Here is an 18,566-nt window from a genome sequence, read left to right on the forward strand (position 1 = left end):
AGGATAGCATCTTGCAGTTGATGGAGATTTGTGGGATGCACATCCAGGGCACGAAGCTCCCGTTCCACCACATCCCAAAGAAGCTCTATTGGGTTGAGATCTGGTGACTGTGGGGGCCATTTTAGTACAGTGAACTCATTGTCATGTTCAAGAAACCAATTTGAAATGATTCGAGCTTTGTGACATGGTGCATTATCCTGCTGGAAGTAGCCATCAGAGGATGGGTACATGGTGGTCATAAAGGGATGGACATGGTCAGAAACAATGCTCAGGTAGGCCGTGGCATTTAAACGATGCCCAATTGGCACTTAGGGGCCTAAAGTGTGCCAAGAAAACATCCCCCACACCATTACACCACCACCACCAGCCTGCACAGTGGTAACAAGGCATGATGGATCCATGTTCTCATTCTGTTTATGCCAAATTCTGACTCTACCATCTGAATGTCTCAACAGAAATCGAGACTCATCAGACCAGGCAACATTTTTCCAGTCTTCAACTGTCCAATTTTAGTGAGCTTGTGCAAATTGTAGCCTCTTTTTCCTATTTGTAGTGGAGATGAGTGGTACCCGGTGGGGTCTTCTGCTGTTGTAGCCCATCCGCCTCAAGGTTGTGCGTGTTGTGGCTTCACAAATGCTTTGCTGCATACCTCGGTTGTAACAAGTGGTTATTTCAGTCAAAGTTGCTCTTCTATCAGCTTGAATCAATCGGCCCATTCTCCTCTGACCTCTAGCATCAACAAGGCATTTTCGCCCACAGGACTGCCGCATACTGGATGTTTTTCCCTTTTCACGCCATTCTTTGTAAACCCTAGAAATGGTTGTGCGTGAAAATCCCAGTAACTGAGCAGATTGTGAAATACTCAGACCGGCCCGTCTGGCACCAACAACCATGCCATGCTCAAAATTGCTTAAATCACCTTTCTTTCCCATTCTGACATTCAGTTTGGAGTTCAGGAGATTGTCTTGACCAGGACCACACCCCTAAATGCATTGAAGCAACTGCCATGTGATTGGTTGATTAGATAATTGCATTAATGAGAAATTGAACAGGTGTTCCTAATAATCCTTTAGGTGAGTGTATATTGTTTTAAAAATGTTTTGTGTGAAAAAGCTTTATGCGGAGCTCATTAATATGTAAGCTTTTCACACCTGAGAAAGACAAAGACCCTCCTCTAACTGCCCTATTAGGAGCTATCAGGCCCTGTCATTCTGAGCAACCATGCACAAAGAATGAGGAGATTTAAAAAAGAATGGCTTTTAGATTTTTTGGATTTATTTACAACACAACATAGTCCAAAGATACACAACAAATGCCAAAAAAGCACTTATTGAAAACAATGATCCAAAGACAGAGACCTTTGTGCTATTCCTTTGTACATACCTTTCATTTCCAAGGTGTTTGATTTTCACTTTACCATGTTCATGTACAGAGACTCATGTAAATGTTGAAGTCCTCAGTGGCATCTGGGCCCTGAAAAAAAAAAAAAAGTGAACATACTGATATCAAGAGAAAGGCCTGCACGATTTTGGGAATAAATTTTAGATTTTTCTGGTTAAAATTGCTTTTTAAAATTCACAGAATACACACACACACACACACACACAAATGTTTCTAACAATTATATAAAATATTATGAACACCAGGTTTGTTGTGCCTTGTAGGCATAAGCTATGCGCAGTGCTGGATAAAATAATAATAACAATAACCTACAGTATAGATAACAGCCTATAAATCTTCCAAAAGATTTCAGTAACAACTAAGCTAGAGAAAAATATATTGATTATCATGTTACTTCAAATGTTTCCATTCGTTATGATGATATGAAATGAGATAATAGTAAAAACATGAAGCCGTTTGCTTTTCAAACGCGACCGCGATCCAAAATATGATACATTCAAACGCGATCGCGCTGCAAAATATGATACATTCAAACGCGATCACGATCCAAAATATGATACATTCAAACGCGATCGCGCTCAAATATAAAACATTATGGTTACCATATACATATCTACGTTTGAGCAGATATCCACAAACACAGTAACAGTAAACACGGGTCTAAATATTATAATATTTACCATATATCTAGCAACAGTTCAACTGCAATGTGAAATTTATGCAACAACAGCAAACTAATATTTAAGAATTTCTTACCTTACATCTTTCTTGTCTTCAAATCGCGTTCTTCTTCTTCTGATGTAAATCCAATGTAAGCTCAGGCACGTCTAAAAGCAGAGACTTGTGAAGTGTTTTGGTGTTTTGTTTTTGAGGTAGGCCTAATGAGCGCGATCGCGTTCCATGTGGAGATTTGCATGTGAATGTCTTTTGCGCGAGTGGGCGTGGTAAATTAAAAAATAATTAGGAAGCGTTTGGGAAGCTGGACATCTTGTTGGTTTTATACAAATTACTTAAACAGAGAATATTTGTTTTCAGTTTGAATCCGATCATTTAAAAGTACACACTTAAATGTTTATAAAGGTATATGGCTCATAAATGTGTGACAAGTATTCGCTGAGTTTTGTTTCAGTTTATAGACGTGCTCAAGAAAAAAAAGTTCACCGCGACGGAGAGGCAGAATGCACACCCTGTTTATTTTCTTTATTTTACAAAAGCACAATGTTTTGATTTCATTGTAAGTGGACACATACAAAAGTAAAAATATCACAGATTCTTTTTTTATATTTCTTTTTTCTGTATGACCATAAATGACGGAGTAATTTAAGTTTATAGTGCTACAATGTGAAAAAAATCCAGCAAAACGCGCCGGCGCGTTTGCCGACCTCAGAAGGTTAAAAACGATTGCCACATACTGCGAATCAAACAACAAGAGAAAACCACTCATAGCTCTTGAAAGAATAGCTTTAATAAGCATTAATCTATTTATTATAAATTATTCAGTGTTGTTTTACATCTGATTACTTTATTAGATTTCTTTTTAAACCATACCTGAACAGTAATGTTAGTAGACCTTCCTGAAATTAAAGCACTGTGTAGGCCTATATAGGCTAATGTGTATCTTTGTTTAATTGTTTATCTTTTGTTTATCTATTGTTTATCTTTGTTTAATATATACAGTATATAAGAATACCGTTAAAGTAGTTTTGTATTCATGGTTACAAATGAAATGTTTAACCTTTTGAGTGGTATCTGGTTTGGTCCCATATATGGGATTTTTATTTCTGTGCCCCCGAGAGTATGGTGCCACATATGGGATTTAGAATGTTCAGTGAAGACATAACTGCCAGATTCAAATTGTGCTTTCATGCGTTGGTTGGCGCTGAGCCAGAGACTAAGCACTAGTAAAGCAATACATTTGGAGTTTGTAAAATACACACTGATGTCTGTGGAAGCAGCAATAACAGTCCATTCAAATATAATTTGCCGACGTGGGGTCTGAGATGTTTTCTGGCCCTGGAAGTGTTCTGACATGCTCTATTTGTGCTTATTTCTGTTACTTGTGACATTTTCATGGCTAAAGTCTGATTACACTAGCCTAGAAATCTAGACGCACCCTAGCGGCAGCAAAATGTATTTTGCAGCCAGGTGGGTCTAGACACTCTCAATAGACCTTCTAGCTGCAAAAACCCAAATTGGGTCAGGCCAATCACAACGCGTGATGACGACTGAGATGTGACGGTTCCCTGGCTTGAAAACAAAGAATGGCTGCTGGCGAACAGTCTTTTGAATCGGCTTTGGCCGCGACTCTGGAGGACTTGGAGTTAAGTTTTTCTTTGAGAAAAGAGCAAATAACGGCACTTAAGTCATTCTTTAAAAAGGAAGATGTGTTTGTAGTTTTGCCGGTGTTACACCAGATTCTGTGACCGTCATAATATGTGACCGTAGTGGGCGCGGTTGTCACTGCGTGCTCCGTGATCTACGCAAACAGCGTAACTTCTGACTATAAGCCAAAGGTGAAGTATTTACGACACGTTTGTTTAGAAATGCTTTTTTTTGCCTGTCAGATATGGCAAAAGTTTAATCTATCATCTAACGTTAGCTCAGCTGTTGGGAAAACGCTCTGGTTGGTTGTAGCGCTGTCCTATTGCGTGCAGAGGGAATTTGAAAGACAGCCGTTTATCCCGCCCCTCGGATTGAGCGTGTCTATGGTGAGTTTCCAGACCTAACATCTTGATGTAGGTCTGGCTTGCCAGGCTATGATTACACTGTATTTAGCACAAACTCTGCTACAATAATATGTCAGCAGCATGTATGTAAAAGTTTGTAGTTTTGAGATAATGACATTTATGTGTGGTTTGTGAAAGAAAACCAAAAAATAATTGTCACTGAAATAAGGCCATGAAACCCATACTGATTATTTCTTCTCAAGACTTTAGAAAATTGTATCACGTAGCCTAGAATAGGGCTGTGACGGTATGGGATTTTTTCTTACCGCGGTGAAGAAGCAACAAATATCGCGGTTTGGCGGTTAACCGACATCCCCCCCCCCCCCCCTCAAAAAAAAAAATCACCCGCGGCCGCATCACACACTGCAGACGCGATCAAGAACGCATGTAGCTTGTAAATGACAATGGAAATGAATAATCATAAAGCAGTATTCTTTATTTAAAAAATAAACAAATTAACATTTATATTAAATTGTAAATATTAATAATTAACTATTATAGTCTTAAGGCCGGCGACACACTGGCTGTGTGGTGTGATTGTGGCGTTTCTGTTGCGTGTCAGCTGCGTGTCTTTTTCTATGTCTTTGCACACCAGAAACAGCGCTGCTGCTGCTAGGTGACATATAAGCCTCATTGGTGATATATTCGACATATGGGGAGAGAGTGGAAGGCCTAGGCTACTTAATGTTAAACATAAATATATAGCAGCAAAGACAGCGTCGGCACTCGGCAGTATTGACGGCAAAATAGGCTACAGAATATTTCGTTCTGTATTGACAGGTGCAATATTTGAAAATCGATAATATTTTTTTTAATTACATTTATATCTACATTTATGTCAAAACCTTAACTTTCAAACATCAAAATGTAATTTATTTATATGTATTCATGTCAAAATGACATACAAACATCTTTTCCTATTCTATTTTGCCAGGAAACGCTTCCAACAGGCTTTCGTGTCGCGTGAAAAATAGGCGTTGGTTCTATTTCTGGAATGCACGCGTTTTCCGCGCGGCTCGTGCCGCAACTGAGAAGCGCGTCTCACGCTCTCAAACTCTAACCTGTTAACATATGGGAGCCGAAATAAAAACGGACACGCCACGCAGCCAGTGTGTCGCCGACCTAAGGTAGGTGTGCTGCACTTAAGTCCTGCAAACGCCACAGGATGGTTAATTTTTCTAAGATGTGGTCTAGTTATTGGTTAGTGGTATTTCCTCACGAGACGGATACTTTTGTGCGCCTTGTCCAAATTCACCGGCTTCCCCTTAATTGTCACCTGCCTCAAAGGCGACACAGTATTTGGCTTAGACACTAGATTCGTGGCTATTTTTTTAATCATTCGGCTAGCGCCGTCAACTGTTATTTCCTATACCATATAAGAGAGATCGCTACTTGCAATTAAAATCTAAGTCCAACTATTTACGTTATGCTTGTCTTTTATTCCTGTGTTTGTTTGTATTTAATTGAACATTATCTGTAAACATCACAAAACCTAGCAGTTAATTAATAATAATCAGACACACACAAAAAAATAAATCCCCCATATGCTGTTTAACGGACTGTCCCTCGACTCCCTCCCTTGCACAGGAAGCGTTTTTTTTTTTCTCCAGAAGCCCTTGAACATGGGACTCGCAGAATACAGTAAATTATAAGCAAAATATTAATGCAGGGTTTCCGCGGGGCATTGAAAAGCATTAAAAGTCATTAAATGGATTTTGCGATAATTAAGGCCTTAAATGGCATTAAAAAGCATTAAATTGTAATCCTACAGGCATTAAATTTTGTTATGGGTTTGAAGAAAATGTTATATTATCAATTTATTTGAATATAGTCTTCATAATTAATCATTTGTATTTGCTGTCGCAAAATATGTACGTTAGTGTGATTAAAAACACGTGGAAACGGTTTGGTGATTGCCTCCGGCCGGAGCAAAGTTGTGGAGGTGGCGCGAGCAATTTTGGACAGTAGGAACAACAGGAATAAAACTAGACCAGAAAACTGGGAAAGTGCATGGGAGACAAACAATTTAGAACATGGTTGGTGGTCAAAATAAAGAATGATTTTGCAGCCTTTGTAAAAAGGTATTAAATTGTGTAGCTACAATGGGAATCAATCAACGCTGTAAAATCTCATATGCAGTCTGACAGCCACAGATCGACGGTAAAAGGCAGACAGCAGTTATCTATGTGTAGTAACTTTCTCTCATCAGTTTGACATCCGCTGGTGAAGCTCACTTTGCGTTTTTTTAACGCGTTAACGCATGAGATTATTTTTGTCCAGTTTAACGCTGTTTTAAACGCGCTGCCTGTGAATGTCCTGTCTATGTGTGACACACACACACACACACACAGAGAAACCAGAAAACGCACCAGAAAACGGTCCTCTTTCGCGCTTGAACGAACAATAACACACAATTTTGCCAAAATGTCTGTTTTGTGAGTATCCTCATAAAATAAGAGTAGTCTTAAATTAGTGAAATTAAGTCTTTGATGAACGCAAAGAGTTGTGAGAGAATGAGGCGCGTGTTAGATCCGTGTTTCTGTCTGCAGCTGCTCTTAAAGGGACAGCAGCCAATAAAGCTTACTGTCAGTAAAGTTAATCACAGAACAAAGGCACCAGAGAAAATTACTCTTTGCTATTGACTAAAGAACTCTTGTAGCTTTAATAAGCATTAGTCTATATTTAATCTATAATTTATGCAGTGCAGACTGTTTGATAACTTCATTCAATTTTTGTATGTTAGACAGGAAGGCAAAGGTAAATATGACATTTATTATAGGTTTATGTGAGGATTGTTTGTTAAGTTCACTTAAATTAAAAGTTGTCTTTTTTTTTTTTTATTAGGGGGGAGAAATAATTTTTATCCAGATATCAATAGCTGTATTAGTATCAGTGAGACTGGCCTTTATGTTGTCTCTACATTCATTTGTAGATTAACTGTGAAATGATTACATTATAAAATATACAAACTAATATAAACCCAAACAAATGTAAGTGTTTTTAATTGTGAAAAAAATGTGTGATTAATCAGGTTAATTTATATATATATATATATATATATATATATATATATATATATATACATACATACATGCATAATATCCGTGGTTAGTCATGGGTCGTGTATGGCATTAAAAATGAAAAAATGGCATTAAAAAAGCATTAAAAAGGCATTAAATTTAAATTGAAGATCCCTGCAGAAACCCTGTAATGTGTTTATAGTTCATATCACACACCATATGCACTCCTGTAACTTTCAGCAAAAAAAAACAAAAAAAAAAACGTGCGGTGATGACCTCACACCGCGGTAGGCATCTCATCAACGCGATATTGCGATGATGCGGTTATCGTCACACCCCTAGCCTAGAATATTTGCTTCAAAACTATGTGAAAATCACCCTGACTGCTCATTCAGATAAGACAATATATTGTTTCAAAATTTGTAAGACGTGTTTTGTGTAAGAAATCTTTATGCGGGGAGGCGTGAACACATCCTGAATATTGATGTCTTTCACACCTGAGAAAGACAAAGACCCTCCCCTAATGGCCCTATCAGGTGCTATCAGGCCCTGTCATTCTGAGCAACCTTGCACAAAGAAAGGAGATTTAAAAAAGAATGGCTTTTTGATTGTTTGGATTTATTTACAACACAACATAATCCAAAGATACACAACAAACGACAAAAAACACATTATTTAACACACTGATCTAAAGACAGAGACTTGAACAGTCACACACCTTTGTGTCATTCCTGAAACATAGTACATACCTTTCATTTCCATGGTGTTTGATTTTTCACTTTATCATGTTCATGTACAGAGACTCATGTGAATATTGAAGTCAGCAGGACTCCTCAGTGGCATCTGGTCCCTGTGTAAAAAAAAATATCAAGAGAAACTATAGGGCTGCACGATTTTGGGAATATATTTTAGATTTTTCTGGTTAAAATTGTGATTCAAAAATTGACAAAATACACATACCAGTATATATATATAAAATGAACACCAGGTTTGTTGTGTCTTGTAGGCATATACGTGCAGTGCTGCACACAATAATAATAACAGCCGCCTATAGCAAGGCGTCCTATCAATCGTTAAAAAGTAACATATCAGTAACACTACACTAGAGAAGAATATATGGATTAGCCTATCATATGTTACTTCAAATGTTTCCATTCGTTATGACGTTATGACATGAGATTGGAGTGAAAACATGAAGCCTAATGTTTGGCACATTTTGCTTTTCAAAAGCACAGCACGACTGACTCAAACAAACAGCGCGTGCGGAGAACATTTACTGAAGCGATCGAGCCGCTCCAAACTATGAAACATTATTTTTGCAATATTATACATATCTACGTTTGAGCAGATATCCACAAACACAGTATTTAACAGTAAACACGGGTCTAAATATTATAATATTCACCATATCAGAGTAAACTCTCATATACTAGGCTACTTTTATCATGCTTCATGTGTTTTATTATTGAACATAAGAACATCCTTTTGTCGTACGTGTATATCAATTTAGCACTGAAAGGTTGCCTACCAGTCTATAGTTCACATTTCAACATGTTTCTGTCTATATATAGATACATTTATATACATGTACGACATTGGGCTTCATGTTTTTACTCCAATCTCATTTCATAACGTACATTTTAGTTTGGCACCAGTTTAACTAGTAGCTACAATGTAAAGTTTATACAACAATAACATGCTTACTATTAGGAGTGGAAATGTCTTACCTTAAAAATCTTCTCATCTTCAAATCGCGTTCTTCTAATTCTTCTGAGGTAAATAAACAGCACAGCACAAACACAGTCTTCCAAACTCGATTAAAAGCAGAGGAGTACGTTACTGAACTCTCTGATTCTTTTTTTTTTTTTTTTTAGGTAATGAGGGTGTTTACAGGTCTGCGTTCCTTCACGTAGACTATTTGCATGTCAATCGCTTGTGCGTGCGTGGGTGTGGTCACATTAGAGCTAATGAGCATGGGCTGGAAAAACTGTACATGTCATTGCTTTCATACGGATTACTTAAACAGAGAATATTTGTTTTTTATATAATTTACATCATTTAAAAATGGAGACTTCAAGCTTTGTAAAGACATGTCTCATGTCAGTGTGAAAAGCATTCGCTGAGTTACTGATAGTTTTCTGTCGCGTTTCAGAACTTCACATTGAGTGTGACGGTAGAACGCGCATCATGTTTATTTTCTTTATTTTATGAAAAACACAAGATTTTGTTTTTATTATGAGTGTACGCAAATAAAATAAGAAATGTAACAGTTTTGAATAATGTATAACACATATGTAAGATCAAAATCAACTGAGTCTCTTTTGCACTGATAAGAAAAAAAGCGAGCTGGTCACGCCGGCGCGACCGCCGACCCCAGGGGGTTAAACCAGAGTAGGATTTTCAGTGGCCGAATTGCCTGTCATAATGTAAAGTACTGTCAGGGAAGCCATCTTCAAATATCTTACATTATCCTGAAAGTTCTGTCATATATTTTACAGGTGAAGACTTTGAAAAGAGATGCAAAGATGTCGTGGAGTTGGTAAAAAGCTACCAGGGAGGCATTCCTCTTTCAAAATTAGCAGAGTTTTATAATAGGGTGTATGGGAGACCCTTGAGCAAGAAAGAATTGGGGTTCTCCTCAATTGCAGCTTTCATTGACTCTCTAAGCCAAGAGCTGTACGTGGAAAATGGGCAAATCTTCTACAGGAGTGCCATGGCTGAAGCTTCAACACCTACAGGTAATTTGTCAACTTAAGGCTCAAATAAATGCAATAAAATGAAGGGTTATGTCATTTACTACATATGTAAGATCAAAATCAACTGAGTCTCTTTTGCACTGATAAGAAAAAAAGCGAGCTGGTCACGCCGGCACGACCGCCGACCCCAGGGGGTTAAACCAGAGTAGGATTTTCAGTGGCCGAATCGCCTGTCATAATGTAAAGTACTGTCAGGGAAGCCATCTTCAAATATCTTACATTATCCTGAAAGTTCTGTCATATATTTTACAGGTGAAGACTTTGAAAAGAGATGCAAAGATGTCGTGGAGTTGGTAAAAAGCTACCAGGGAGGCATTCCTCTTTCAAAATTAGCAGAGTTTTATAATAGGGTGTATGGGAGACCCTTGAGCAAGAAAGAATTGGGGTTCTCCTCAATTGCAGCTTTCATTGACTCTCTAAGCCAAGAGCTGTACATGGAAAATGGGCAAATCTTCTACAGGAGTGCCATGGCTGAAGCTTCAACACCTACAGGTAATTTGTCAACTTAAGGCTCAAATAAATGCAATAAAATGAAGGGTTATGTCATTTACTCTCATGTAGTTCTCATATATGTTTTGTATGCTTTTTCTCTTTTTTTATATTGATGGAATTTGTAAAGACGTTGTGGAGCTGGATAAGGAACCCCCAAAAGGCGTTCCTAAGAAGGAAATTTGTAAGAAAGTCATCAAGATAGTGAAAAAACACCCTCAAGGAATTCCTCTTGATAAATTAGCAGAGATCTTTGCTCATAGATATAAACAAGTCCTTTTGCCTGCTGAACTTGGTTTCCCGTCGATGGAAACGTTTGTGGCCTCTCTTAGCAAGGATCTTATGGTAGAAGATGGTGTGATCTTTCACAAGAAAAACACAGTTTCTACAGGTACTGATTTCACATTATATTCAACTTCTAGATCCATTAACTCTATTTTTGTAGCTGTTTTGTAAAGGATAATAAGTACTGCCAGGGAAGCCATCTTAAAATATATCTTACATTATCCTGAAAGTGCTGTCATATATTTTACAGGTGAAGACTTTGAAAAAAGATGCAAAGATGTCGTGGAGTTGGTAAAAAGCTACCAGGGAGGCATTCCTCTTTCACAACTAGCAGAGTTTTATGATAGGGCGTATGGGAGACCCTTGAGCAAGAAAGAATTGGGGTTCTCCTCAATTGCACCTTTCATTGACTCTCTAAGCCAAGAGCTGTACGTGGAAAATGGGCAAATCTTCTACAGGAGTGCCATGGCTGAAGCTTCAACACCTACAGGTAATTTGTCAATTTTTATGGCTCAAATAAATACATTACAATGAAGGGTTATGTCATTCAGTCTCATGTGGTTCTCATATATGATTTTTCAATGGTTTTCTCAGCACCCGTGCACATTGGGGTTTATAAAGACATTGTGGAGCTGGTTAAGGGAAATCATAAAGGCATTCCTCTTAGGTTGTTGTCTATATTCTTCAGTCAGGAGTATCAGCGTAACCTCAAATTGTCAGACCTTGGTTTTAGCTCAATCACCTCCTTTATTGATTCTCTGAGCGATGAGCTTTTGGTGGAGAACGAGAGAATCTTCCATAAGAATCACAGAAGAGTCCCAACACCTGCAATCCCACCAACAGTGAACAATGATCCAACACCTGCGAATCCATCCTCGAAAGCAAGTTCAGTGTTTCCGCGGATCCTTAAAAAGTCTTAAATTAGATTTTTAAAATTTAAGGCTATAAAAAGTCTTAAACAGTCTTATTTTTACTTATGAAAGGTCTTAAATTTTCGATGGCAATTTGACTTAGAATATTTCTAAATGTTTTCCAAATTAGAACCATCTAATTAGCGTACTTTTTTTATTTATTAATTCTTTCTTTGTGGATTTGCTTGTTCACTTGACATTCGCGTCACATTCGTGGCAGCATTACGTCTGTCCCCTGCACGCGAAACAGGAGGAGAGAAGGAGAAGCGAGTTTTTCAGTGTCAGTTCAATTCTAAGTTCATTCTTTATGTGTGTAGAGGTGTGCGATGTGTATTGTCTATTATGATATTGTAATCATTGTTTTAACGATGTACGCGGCACTGCGAGCTGACATCGCTTTTGTCCCTCGTGCTTTCACTGCGTGATGTGAGTTATAGGTATGTTACCAAATGAGTTTTTGTCTCATATATGTCTCAAATGTCTCATATAATATTATGTTGTTATCATAGGCCTATAATATCACATCAGCAAGAGTTCTGTTTTACCGTGCACAATTGCAAATGTGATATTTATTTTATATAACAGTTAAATTAACAATAAATTAACATTGTTACATTTTATAAACAATATTGTCAGTATTGTTTGTTTTTCCTTTATTTCGCTGACGAGAATTTCAAAATGAAGCCATAGCAGAGTCTCAATGCAACAGACAGCGATGATTTTTTTAATGGAATCCGAGTTTTGAACGAATCAATGTAATGATTCAATGAACAATCACTTGCTTCTTTCCCGAATGAATCAGCCGTTTGAACAAATCGGTGGAATGAATGACTCCCTCAACTCACTTATTAAGACAGTGACTTGCTGCCACCTACTGGCAGTTTTAGTTTCACATTTAAAGTAGCCTACCCTGTAATTAGAGCGTTAAAATTAGAAATCAGTTCATATTTAGCAATCTCATAGCTTTATTTATGCAATTGTAAATGTAGTGTAACCAGATCTGATGCCACTTCTGTGACACCTCTGCACTGCAAAGATGGACTTTGATTTAATGATTTAATTTGACTGTTAACAGTGGTATTATTTAATTATTCTAATATAATTTAATTTGAATGTTAGAATTTGACATGAAAGCTGATGCATACATCTACAAATTCAAAATGTCCATTTATATGTGAAAATGCCCCTGGAAATCAATTTAAGATGGCAAATATTACCCCTTAATTAAAAAAGGTTCATTTCTGTCACTGCTGTGAACTGACCACTGCATAGAATATGAATAAATATGAATATCTTCGTCAGTCTGCTGTCAACAACAGGCCTAAACCAGCCATGGCACCAAGCACAGAAACACAATCAGTAAAATATTATCTAATTATTATCAACAAAACTTTGAAAATATCGAGACATATTTTGTCAATGTTGCACACCCCTAATGCATGGTATTCATTTTGATTTCTTCAGGTCTTAAAGGGTCTTAAAAAGGTCTTAAAAAGCCTTAAATTTGACTTGTGTGCAGAAAGTGTGCAGAAACCCTGAAGTTATTTGGGAGCTGACTTTGCTCAAAGAGGTAGTGAAATGAAGCAAGAGGATCTGATAGATAGAGTTAAAGAGGTTATAAGAAAATATCCAGCTGCAAGCAACTCCATTAGTGAACTGGAGAATGGCTACTCCCTCTTATTTGGGTCTGCACTGCCGTTAAAAACCTACTCCGTTTGTCCAGTTGTAGATGATAAACAAGCAGGAGCAAAGTGCCTTGACAGTAAGAGTATATACAGTTATATAGACAAGTACATAAACAGTTCCTTGTTCTTAAAGGAATAGTTCACCCAAAAATGAAAATGACCCCATGATTTACTCACCCTGAAGTCATCCTAGATGCATGGCATTCTTCTTTCAGACGAATACAATCAGAGTTATATTCAAAAATGTTCTGGCTCTTCCAAGCTTTATAATGGGATTGAATGGGCACCATTTATTTTTTGAAGTCCATTCAAGTGCATCCATCCATGATAAGAGTGCATCTATCCATCATAAAAGTGTCCCAAACTGCTCTGTGGGGGGGTTAATAAAGGCCCTCTGAAGTAAAGCGATGCATTCATGCAAGAAAAATATCCATATTTAAAAATAATAATCATATTATGATGGATAGATGCACTTTTATGATGGATAGAAGCACTTTTATGATGGACAGATGCACTTTAATGATGGATAGAAACACTTTAATGATGGATAGATGCACTTTTATGATGGACAGATGCACTTTAATGATGGATAGAAGCACTTTAATGATGGATAGATGCACTTTTATGATGGATTGATGTACTTTTATGACGATAGATGTACTTTTATAGTTGGATAGATGCACTTCAATGATGGATAGAAGCACTTTTATCATGGATAGATGCACTTTAATGATGGACAGATGCACTTTTATGATGGATAGATGCACTTTTATGATGGACAGATGCACTTTTATGATGATAGATGCACTTTAATGATGGATAGATGCACTTTAATGATGGATAGATGCACTTTAATGATGGACAGATGCACTTTTATGATGGATAGATGCACTTTTATAATGGACAGATGCACTTTTATGATGGATAGATGCACTTTAATGATGGATAGAAGCACTTTTATGATGGATGGATGCACTTTTATGATGGATAGATGCACTTGAATGGACTTAAAAAAATTATGCCCATTCACTCCTATTATAAAGCTTGGAAGAGCCAGGACATTTTTTAATACAACTTCGATTTTATTCGTCTGAAGAAGAATGACATACATCTAGGATGACTTCAGGGTGAGTAAATCATGGGGTCGTTTTCATTTTTGGGTGAACTATAACTTTAAGTCTTTAAAAACACATTGGGTCTCATTCATGAAACATTCATAAATATACGAGTAGGGGGAGAGTGGGGTGAGTTGTGCCAGTTTTTACTCAAAGTGACTTTAAATTGAGGCCATGGCAGTATTGCCTTCAACTTAAGGATGTACATATATTTCAGGATGTGGTGCATCCCTGAGAACAATAACTTTGGATCTGAAATAAATTGTTTCAGAAATATAGCTCTTGGGAAAAAAGTGGTCTCATGGCACAACTTGCCCTTGGTGCGGGGGAAGTTGTGCCTTTGGGGGAATTCATTGGGGTAAATTGTGCCAGTGATTTCTGAAGTAAAATAGAACATTTTAATGTTATGAACCATACTGCTATATGAAAGCAAGACAAATTCAATACAAAATTACTCATTTAAGGTTTATTTAGATATTTTCACCCTGGAATACCATAGCATGCGTTTTTCCTACTATGGTCAATTGCATAGGGATTTTGTATTGAACATAACTCTGGATCACAGTGTCATAGAGACAAGGGGGCGGGCTCATTTTACTCAGACGACCAATCAGTCTCTCAGGATCATTGTGAAGCTATCAAGCTACGCCCTAGCAACCATTTAGAGCACCATAGCAACACAATATATGATATTTGTGACTCATTTCAGGCAAAAAGGCTTTGGCAATAGATGCCTGTTGACATAGCGCTGTCTGTCAATTATGTAACATATAAGAATAAAGTGACTAGGCTAATTTCTAAACATACTATTGTGACATAGGCCACAAAACTTCTCTTTAATAACATAGTGCAAACTCAAAACTGAAATCAGTGTTAGCTAAATTAAACAAATAGCAGGCAGGCCTAAGTAAAACAATGATGAGGCATGCCCATCTCCTCACTTCTCAAGATTATCCCCTGTGAGTATGTAGGTCTAGGTGGTCTGGATCTGGCACAACTTAACCCAGGCCCTTTGGCACAAATCACCCCAGACCCACAAGTTTGAAAAACTAGCATGATCCAGCAGTTAAGAGCTAACATCATGCTAACTGTATAGACTCATTGTGTAGCCTACTAAAGCACTAAAACATGTGTGAAATGTTTTCAAACTTGTCTATAATTGTTCAGACACTACAATCAAAAAACCTTAACCCTCTGGAGTCTGAGGGGTTTTCTGGGCCCTGGAGGTGTTCTGACATGCTCTGACATTTGTTGTTTTTTCAGTTATTTATAAACATGTTAATGGCAAAGGTGTAAATTCACTCTATAAAGCACAAACAGGGCTACCATCATATCTGATCAACATGCTTGTAAATCTTTGTGTTTTTTAGAGAATAATGTTTATGCGTGGTTATTTGAAAAAATAAAAATGAAAGTTGCTGAAATAAAACCACATAACATATAGTAAATATGTGTCCACAAGACTTTTGACAAATGGATGTTGTTGCCTAGGATTTTTTCTTCAAAATGATGTGAAAATCATCCTGCCTAATCGTTCTCATAAAACAATACATTGATTTAAACGTTGTAAAACAGTTTTTTTGTCAGAAGAGGTTTATGCATGGGAGTGGTAATGGCTATAAATATTAATGAGATTCAGACCAGGGGTGTGACATAGACACCCCCCCAATGACTAATGGCCCATCGCAGCCTGAACAAAAGAAGTAGAGGAGGTTTTGTTTTTCAATCTGTTTTATTGTAATTCCTCTATGTGGAGGAACATAATGTTCTAAATTTGCTCTAAGCAAATCAAATGTGACCAAAATAAAAAAAATAATCAGTCTGTTATAAACAAAGCAATTGTGAGCGATAAACAAAAGTAACTTGTACAATCCGACCCCCCAAACATGAAAAGAGCTGAAAGAAGTTAAAGAGAAAACAAATAACGCACACTATAACCTTATAAACAATAATATGTTATAAATTATATGCGACTTTTAATACTGTAGGGCAGTAGCCTACTATTCCCGGAAGCAACCTCCGAGTGGCCCAGCCCATGGTCCCGTGTCGTCAAAAACGTTACGTAAATTCGAAATAGTGCGCGCAGAAGCACATGCGCAAAACCGTTTTGTAAAATGATAAATGAATTATTTTTATTTTATCATATGTCATTTTGAAAAAAAGGACATTTTACAAACCTACGTTTTGCGCATGTGCTCCTGCACGCACTTTTTCAGTCAGAACACAGCAATCAGAGGAGGACGCGCTGAGGAATTTGTGACTGTTTCACCTGTTCAACCACATCAAAGTTTCGTAATAGTAAGTCCGTGCTTTTTCTCTTTTTTTCTTTCTCTTATGTGCTGAAGGGCCGCTGTGCCTTAGTGAAACGGTGTTTGTACGTGAAGAGCTCTTTTCCAAAACGCCATAAACCTAAAAAGCTGTCTCAAAGATCCAGCAAAAATAATGATTATGAATATGTAAAATATTGCAATAAGACATTTTAATTGTTTATTAACTTCTGGCAAAGATGAAGTTGACGATAGGCTATTGACTCGCGATCTTCGCAGTAGGCTAGTGAACGCACCAGAGAAATGCACATTTATTAGGCTACATAGTTTTTTGTTTTGGATGGTTTTGTTTAGAACCAGCTTTCTGTAAATATATTTCACATTTTTTAGACCTGCGAGGCGAGTAGGCTACGGTCTGGTTCATGATGATCTCCAGTTCAAGCACCTTATGTTGTGATTGCTAGCCTTTTTACTTTTTATGTATTAAATCCAGGAAATTTGTTAATGAAAATAATATTAAAATTAAGATACAATTAAAACAAAACGAAATTCGTTTTAAAGAATGGATTTGTGCTTTCTGTTTTGAAGTCTCTGTGAAAGTTTGAAAGTCTTTTAGTGCTGCTTCAGAGCGCTCGCGTCCATAATGGAGAACTGTCACGTAATATTGTTTTTTCATAAATGCGAACATGTGTCAACTAATGCAAGTAAATTTAAAAAGACTTACCCGAAATATTATCCACGGCTGGATCAAGTCGCTCAACGTTCGTCGCTCAAAATACAAACGTTCGTCGTCAGAGTCCTGCTCTTCTTCTGAGCAAAATTTGAACTCGTGTCATCTTCCAACAGCGCAGGAAAGTGAATAAATGAAACTTGCTGGTTTTAAGGCATTTCAGGGGGCGTTTACCTTATTTTGCATAGATCACATCAGCTCATTATCTTATGAATAGCGCGCTCTGCGAGTGGGTGTGAACTCATTACCGATAATTAGGTGAGACGGGAGAAACTGTACTTCTCTTTAGTTTCTTACAGATTACATTGCAGGAGAATATTTGTTTTGAATGTGAATTGTTTTATTTAAAAGTAGAAATTTAAAGCTTTCTTTAGACGCATGTTTCATGGTTGTGTGATAAGTATTAGCTGAGTTTCAGTTCATTTTCCAGACTTGTTTCAGAAAGATTTTTGCGGAGACAGAGTGAGCTGAAAGCGCACCCTGTTTATTTTATTTATTTAAAAATAAAAACAAGGTTTTGATGTTAATGTGAGTGTACACAAAAAAAAGAAGACCCTCTATAGTTTATAATCATGTATTTATTTTATTAATATGACCGTAAATGACGGACTTTTTTAAGTTTATGTTGCTGCTATGTGAAAAAAATCCAGCAAAACGCGGGGGCGCGTTTGCCGACCTCAGAGGGTTAATCATAGAAATTTTACTTTGAAAGGGAAAAAACTGTTTTTTGCACTAAAATGTGCTTGACTCTCATGCCATGTGTCTCTCTTCTTTGGAGGATGAGTAAAAGTGATTGCTTTTCAAAATTATGTGGTCACATGACCAAATTCTTCTATGGTTTTCCAGAACAAGGGGTGGAACTACTTCCCCCCTGGCACAAATCACCCCACTCTCCCCCTAAATATGTGAGTGATTTGTGCGTAAAAAGACATTCCCGAAAATTCTTCTCCTGATTCACAAATACTTCGCAAACGTCAGATTTGATAGTGAAATGTGTGTGTGGGTTAATGAATTCCAATCAGTCGTAAATGGGACGCGCGTGCACGCTCATTCTCTCAATTACCATAAATCCCGGCCATTAAACCTCTGGGGTCTGAGGTGTTTTCTGGGCCCTGGAGGTGTTCTGACATGCTCTGACATTTGTGCTTATTTCTGTTACTTGTGACATTTTCATGGCTAAA

General features: G+C 37.3%; 1 protein-coding gene across 1 annotated transcript in view; it reads left to right on the forward strand.

The window, feature by feature from the left end:
* The window catches only part of LOC311284941 (uncharacterized protein), a 227,028-nt gene that overhangs the window by 30,652 nt on the left and 177,810 nt on the right, over nucleotides 1-18,566 (forward strand). Inside the window, exons 4-7 of the mRNA XM_084400254.1 lie at nucleotides 9,646-9,885; nucleotides 10,156-10,395; nucleotides 10,523-10,783; nucleotides 10,928-11,167. Of these exons, the coding sequence (XP_084256380.1) occupies nucleotides 9,646-9,885; nucleotides 10,156-10,395; nucleotides 10,523-10,783; nucleotides 10,928-11,167 (981 nt within the window). The remainder of the gene's footprint in view (nucleotides 1-9,645; nucleotides 9,886-10,155; nucleotides 10,396-10,522; nucleotides 10,784-10,927; nucleotides 11,168-18,566) is intronic.

This window comes from Rutilus rutilus (genome assembly GCF_951802725.1).
Source record: "Rutilus rutilus genome assembly, chromosome: 25".
Classification (NCBI taxonomy): domain Eukaryota; kingdom Metazoa; phylum Chordata; class Actinopteri; order Cypriniformes; family Leuciscidae; genus Rutilus; species Rutilus rutilus.